Genomic DNA, 6,000 nt, shown 5'->3' with positions numbered 1-6,000 from the left:
GGTGGAACAAACTCCCTCACGACGCCAGGACAGCGGAGTCAATCACCACCTTCCGGAGACACCTGAAACCCCACCTCTTTAAGGAATACCTAGGATAGGATAAAGTAATCCTTCTCACCCCCCCCTTAAAATATGTAGATGCACTATTGTAAAGTGGCTGTTCCACTGGATGTCATAAGGTGAATGCACCAATTTGTAAGTCGCTCTGGATAAGAGCGTCTGCTAAATGACTTAAATGTAAATGTAAATGTTATTATCTAGGCTACTATATCACAATGTCCTATGTAAAACTGTTTTTAGCCTCGACACTAATGACTGTCATAAGGTAGTTGAATATCTGTGCGCATCCCCTGAACCCCAAGCTGTGCCCTCCTATGTACTTATCATTCACTTCCCCCAACTCATTTTCAAGAGATTACCACAATCCCCTCTTTACCTAGGTTTATTCAGAGATTGCAACCTCCGTCCATTGTCCTTCCCTCCCGCTGTTTTTCCCCACACACCAGTAAGTACACTCTTTTGAAAACATCTGGGATACATCACAAAAGACTTTAACTCCAAATCTTCTGGCCATCCTGAAGACAAAGCTTGTTTGCAGCCCAAAACATTGGAAGGCTATTGTTTTAGCATTTTATCATGGTACCCATACGTAAAAAGTGTCTTCGAAATAGCATATGATTAACTTTGCAAGAGTTAAGACTTAAGACAACAAAAGTTTAAAAATACATTTTATTTACACTGATATCCACTGAAATCAGTGGATAATAAACATTCCATAAATAACTCTTAGACAAGGCAAGTGGGCACTCAAAAAATGACTGTCATGTGGCAAAAAGTTGTCCATAGAGTAATCGCCTCATATTGTGACACCTGTGTACAACTGTTCTGTGTGCATTGGAGTCTGAGGGATGGAATGGACCAGTTGGTGTCCGTACATTGAGCGGTTATCTAAGAATGGAGCCATTAGCAACGTGTGCTCTGGGGGCATCCCATAGTTTAGATATGGCTGATAGAATGGACCAGGGGGCTGCGGGTGAGGCACATACTGGTTAGACTGTGTGCTTGAAACAGGGTATCCATTATTCAAAGGCGCAACATACATGTTTACATTGACATCAGTGCCAGGAGTGGAGGTGGTTGGTTGTCTTGGGGGTGCCAATGTTGATCTTCCTGTTGAGCTGGAACTAGACTGGCGAGATGGAGTCATGCTCTCTGAAGATGGCCCTCCAGATTCCAAAAGGCTGGTCTGGAAGGGTGCTGATGCATTTTGACGATCCTGTGCCTTTGGCTTTAGGCACTGGCAGCAACATATGGATACAATGGTACCAAGTAGCACAAAGGACAGAAATGTGCTCACAACTATCACAAATGGCAAGTAGGCGGGTACTGGAGGGGAAAAAAGATAGAACAAAATGTAAATGCTGAACCACAAACCACGATCGATGAATTGTATACATTGAACCAAAATTACTATGCCTGCTATTTACTTCTAACATAAATGCTTTAACCTTTCCAAGGGAGAGATCATTTAGCCATTACATTTTAAATGTTGAATAAACCAAAAATAGAAAATGTTGACACAAAATCTTACCCGTTGGTGTCATGTTGATTGTGTTATCGTTTTCAAATTCAAAAAATTCTTCCAGGTCACAGGAGCTCTGATCCAGCCTCGCCTCCACAGCCGTGCAACAGTAGCGGAGAGCACAGGTCCCACAGCAATACTTTGCATCCTGGCCGTCATACTGCTCTGGACACTGGAAGCCCTTGTGCCAGATCTTGTAAGAGTCGGACCAGCCATGGCAATACTCTCCTGAGCTAGCCACAATATGTTTGTGCATCAAAGAGAAAAATAAATATAAAGCAATTAAAAAACGCATCTTGTATGACAGGAAAAACCCTCACACCCAATTGGTGAAACAGCTGTTTGGAGCTTCAAAAAGATCAAATCAAAAGCCCAATGACATGCTCACAATTGGGAAGAAAATGGTCAATGAAATATCAACAACAATTCAATGAATGAAAAAGTGATGTTATCCAGTCAATGGTCAAGTAGTGAAGCAAGGCAGATCTGTGACCATAATGTGAGTATGTGGCTATTTCACTTCTGTTTTATCCTCTGCCCCCTCCCTCACACCTATTGTGTGCCTAATATGGGAGGGGCTTGATACATTACTTTGCTAATTTCATGTAGGCCTGCCCCAGGCCAAGACCTGTCTGCACTTTTGGATAAGGAGACAATACTATATGGGCTAATAGGCTACTGGAGATGTTTTTTAAATGTTCATTCAGATTCAACCAGCCTTACTCAATTAGATATTCAAAATAGTAAGGTGAGGTCTGGGTGTAATGTGTTACCTTGCATATTTCGTTAAAAAGTTGTTGGAGGAAAATGGAGAGGTCTGCATTCAGTGCAAACAATAATAAGTGAGGAGTTGAGGGAGGGAGGGAGGGAGCATGTGTTTGATACTACAATGTAGACTTTCAATCTTTAAAATGAATGATATATACCCTCTGATTCTTGAAGAATATAACTTATAAATGCCTCATGACCTTACTTCAACTGTCATACACCATCAAAACTCCTAATATAACCTACAATCAAAGGTTATTGGTAGCGTACATAGTTTAGCAGATGTTACAGTGGGTGCAGCTAAATGCTTGTGTTACTAACTCCTAACAATGCAGTAAAAATGTAAAACAAGTACACAAATAATAATAATCCAATAGTAAAAAAAAGAAGAAATCAGGAATGTTAGGACAAATCCAGTTAACAACCCAAATAACACTGTATCAGTAATCCAAATGCATGCTGTGTATATACACCAGAAATATATACTAAGAATGATATGTACAGCAGTAGATACAGTATATTACAGTGAGCTATGTTAAAGAATCCGGTAAATAAATACAGGCGGTGTATATAAACATTGTAACAAAAATGTTGTATAAGAATGAGCTATATGAAGAATACAGTATATGAATGAGAATCCAGTATATAATCCAGTATATAAATAAGAATCCAGTATATAAATATGCGGTGAGTATTAACAGTGTAACAAAAATACAATGTGCAGTTGTTGATATTTGAATGAGCCATATGAGATTACAGTAAATGAAAATGCAGTGTGAAAATCAATCTAAAATAAACGGTCCAGTGTTTAATGTCTATATATACATGGGTCAGCAGCGTTGACTGTGTGTGTTTGTGTGTTATGTGTGAGTGAGTCTATCTTTGTCTCTTACTTACTACAGAAGTACTGCTTACAAATCTTACTTACTACAGGAGATGGCGTGATGGCTGTTCAACAGTCTGATGGCCTGGAGATAGAAGCGGTTTTTCAGTCTTTCGGTCACGGCTTTGATGCACATGTACTGTCTATGTTAGATGGTAGCAAAGTGACCTTGTTTTACTCAATGGTTTTTTAACAATGTAATTGTAAACAAACACCATAAAGCCTCAAAACATGGTTAAAACTTTAATTTTAATTTCTAGGATGGTCAGTTCTTGCATCTGGCGGGGACACGCGTTGTTATTATTTTAAAATGCAGATTGCCCCTTTAATATTATTCTAATTTACTGTGGTGGTTGCGTTAACTGTTTAGGGTTTCATGGACTGGCTATGTCAATGTAGGCCTAAGCCTGGTCTGTCTGATTATTATACTAACTGGATAGTGTAAGATACTAGGCAGAAGAAATACTGATTACATTTAGTCATTTAATCCTTCAACCCCCAACCAACAGGGTAGAGTAAACAAACGGTGCAAACAGTACGCTTGTCAGAGCTTGGAGCCGACTGGGGTGGTGATAATGAGTCTGTTTATCTTACCACAAATTTTTAAGTCTAGATTTAGGAGGTCAAACACTATCTGTACCACACCCGGAGAAGTGCTGTATTCCCATTTACCTAATGAGCTGTAGCCAAGTGGCGTTGTTTTGTATATGCTTTCTCAATAATAAACAGAAATCAGGTCAATTGAATAATATCAAACCTTGACATCAAACACCTAGCTATCCTAATCAAATGTTGTTGCTGTATTGCAATAATAAAGTGACAGGTTTCTTATTGATAGCAGTCAAGATACAATACATTTTTTTTATGTCATTATATAAGCAGTGGTGGAAAAAGTTCCCAGAAGTCATACTTGAGTAAAAGTAAAGATACCTTAATAGAAAATTAAAAAGTGAAAGTCACCCAGTAAAATAATACTTGAGTAAAAGTCTAAAAGTATTTGGTTTTAAATATACTTAAATATCAAAAGTAAATGTAATTGCTAAAATATACTAAGGTGTCAAAAGTAAAAGTACAAATTATTTCAAATTCCTTATATTATGCAAACCAGATGTCCCATTTTTTATGTATTTATTTATGGAAAGCCAGGGGCACACTCCCAACACTCAGACATAATTTACAAACGAAGCATGTATGTTTAGTGAATTTGCCAGATCAGAGGCAGTAGGGATGACCAGGGATGTTGCCTTGATACGCGTGTGAATTGGACACTTTTCCTGTCCTGCTAAGCATTCAAAATGTAACAAGTACTTTTGGGTGTCAGGGAAAATGTATGGAGTATAAAGTTAATTATTTTCTATAGGAATGTAGTGAAGTAAAAGTTGTCAAAAATATAAATAGTAATGTACAGATACCCTAAAAGACAACTTAAGTAGTGCTTTAAAGTATTTTTACTTAAGTACTTTACACCACTGTATATAAGCACCTAACATCTACATTCATATTTATCAGACAAGAGCAGGGAGAAAAAATACATCTCCTATATGCCATATCGCTGAAATCCATTGCAACGTTAAGGGCCATTACTAGCAAGTCAGCCTCAGTGAAACAAGCTTGCTGAATTAGCATCACAAACCCTAAACTGGCTGGCATTGTTTGTTGAATGCTAATTGGAAGGCACTTTAGACAATTGCAATTTACTCTCTTTGTGCTATACCTAATCTCTGCTAATAACATGATGACATGACCAGGATTCTCCAGCCACTCAGGTTTAGAGTTAAGTCAGTATTATAAATGACATTTAAATAAAAGTAGTTGAGGACTATGAAGAATCATTTAGACTTTAAAGCATGTACTAGCATTCACTAAATTCTTTCACTCAAATATATTATGAGAATATAACAAATATGGTGTAATAAATTAGCAACAGAGCTCCCCAAGGTAAATTTACTCAGATTCACTAATTCAACAGGTTGTTTTATTTGTGATTATTTTGACAAAAGGACAATCAATGCCCTAAATGGTATTATTTTTCAATCAGCAATGACATTTTCTCAGTTATCAGGTTATACATCTGGAGGTAAGTAAAAGAGTCGTTCAGATGATAATAGGGCTATCAATGGGGGGCCTCCCAAGTAATTAGGCAAATCATGGGCCACCCTGCAACACCTCACCCTAACGGTTTTGACTAGATAGAGTACAGTTTATGTTAAAATGGCCTTTTCGTAGCAGGTTAGGAGAACTTACGCAACAGGTTAGGAGAATTTACATAGCAGGTTAGCATAATTAGATTATGGTTAGGAAAAAGGCCGTTCTAATACAGTAAGTGATATTCCATGAATGCATTCATAACCTTTTGTCAACATTGTTAATGAAAGCTTTAGGATATGTTCTTTGTGTGTTCTTATGGTTTAATCAAGTGTTGTATTTCATATAATTGAAATGACTAATACCCGTACAATAATATCTCATATCAGCACAATGTTGGTATTTACCCTTGCTAAAATTAGAGCAAACAGACACAAAACATAATAAAGTGTTATGGGTGTTTGAACAAGCCAATAAGCAGTCTCAGCAAGTGCATGCAATGTCCAGACATGCTGTATAAAGGCACACCAAATAATGTCGGTGTGCGTGGTAGGGGTATATTTTCCTGTATACATTTTTCTACCGCAGCAAAATATGACACATGGCTGCATGGATTTGAAAACCGCAACCTTGTCAAATTTTACGCATTTTGGCTGGGTTTACACAGGCAGGACAATTCTGA

General features: G+C 37.8%; 1 protein-coding gene across 1 annotated transcript; it reads right to left on the bottom strand.

The window, feature by feature from the left end:
• Positions 1-856: 856 nt before the first annotated feature.
• shisa2a (shisa family member 2a) lies at positions 857-1,838 on the bottom strand. Its single transcript, XM_046305831.1, has 2 exons — positions 1,592-1,838; positions 857-1,386 (listed from the first exon to the last, which is right to left on the bottom strand). Exons 1-2 carry the CDS (start codon positions 1,836-1,838, stop codon positions 857-859), a joined length of 777 nt encoding a protein of 258 aa, XP_046161787.1.
• Positions 1,839-6,000: the final 4,162 nt, after the last annotated feature.

This window comes from Oncorhynchus gorbuscha, linkage group LG16, assembly GCF_021184085.1.
Source record: "Oncorhynchus gorbuscha isolate QuinsamMale2020 ecotype Even-year linkage group LG16, OgorEven_v1.0, whole genome shotgun sequence".
Classification (NCBI taxonomy): Eukaryota; Metazoa; Chordata; class Actinopteri; order Salmoniformes; family Salmonidae; genus Oncorhynchus; species Oncorhynchus gorbuscha.
The sequence above is the reverse complement of the archived record's forward strand: the minus strand, read 5'-3'. Positions and strand labels throughout refer to the sequence as shown.

Bases quoted from the DNA above. Each gene is read 5' to 3' on its own strand.
- shisa2a (XM_046305831.1), bottom strand. From the start codon at position 1,838: ATGCACAAACATATTGTGGCTAGCTCAGGAGAGTATTGCCATGGCTGG. The intron at 1,387-1,591 runs GTAAGATTTTGT...TTTCCCCTCCAG, and splicing joins AATCAACATGACACCAACGG to TACCCGCCTACTTGCCATTT.